The sequence below is a fragment of the Culicoides brevitarsis genome, chromosome 2, assembly GCF_036172545.1.
Source record: "Culicoides brevitarsis isolate CSIRO-B50_1 chromosome 2, AGI_CSIRO_Cbre_v1, whole genome shotgun sequence".
NCBI lineage: Eukaryota > Metazoa > Arthropoda > Insecta > Diptera > Ceratopogonidae > Culicoides > Culicoides brevitarsis.
The window spans coordinates 13162160-13162805 of NC_087086.1; the positions used below are offsets into that span (position 1 = coordinate 13162160).

Consider the following 646-nt stretch of genomic DNA (forward strand, 5'->3'; position numbering starts at 1 on the left):
CTGGGGTGCCTGCTCGCACTGTTTTCACATGCACTGCATCGTTAAATGGTTGAATTCGCAAGCCTTGAACCAACAATGCCCAATGTGTCGTCAAACCTGGAAGTTTAATGACAAGTAAAAAAAAAAATCGAAAAAAGGTAAAAAAATAAGAAAAAAAGACAATTCGTTAATTTAAGTGGTTCAAAAACGCATCTCGTCAATTAAAATTTGAATAAAGAAAAATCGAAAAATGTCACTGTCGGGCTTGCCTCCGTTACCGAAGAGCCTTAGCGAGCTCGAAGTGGCCCAAGCGCAAGCCAATAAACTCAATGCCAGCATCTCGGCGATCGAACAGCAACAACGACTCTCGCAAATGCAACAACGACCCCCATCGACGCTCGATATTCAGCTCGCGATTTTGCGGCGTGAAATGTATTCTTTGCGCCAGCTTGATTTGTCGCTTTTATCGCAGTTGTGGACCGTCAACGAGTCCATTCAGGAAGTCAGAACGTTGATTCAGGAGCAAGAAGCAATGTCACCTCCGTCGCCGACACCCTCAAACTCGGAATCGGACTTGCCATCGTCAGAGGAGGAAAGTAGCGGACCACCGCCATCACGATCGATGTTCCAATCCGCACTGCCACAACAACAACAACTACAAAAATAA

The 646-nt window shown here is 45.5% G+C and overlaps 1 protein-coding gene across 1 annotated transcript; it reads left to right on the forward strand.

Moving 5' to 3' along the window:
• Window positions 1-229: 229 nt before the first annotated feature.
• LOC134828525 (leucine repeat adapter protein 25-like) lies at window positions 230-646 on the forward strand. Its single transcript, XM_063841505.1, has one exon. It carries the CDS (start codon window positions 230-232, stop codon window positions 644-646), a length of 417 nt encoding a protein of 138 aa, XP_063697575.1.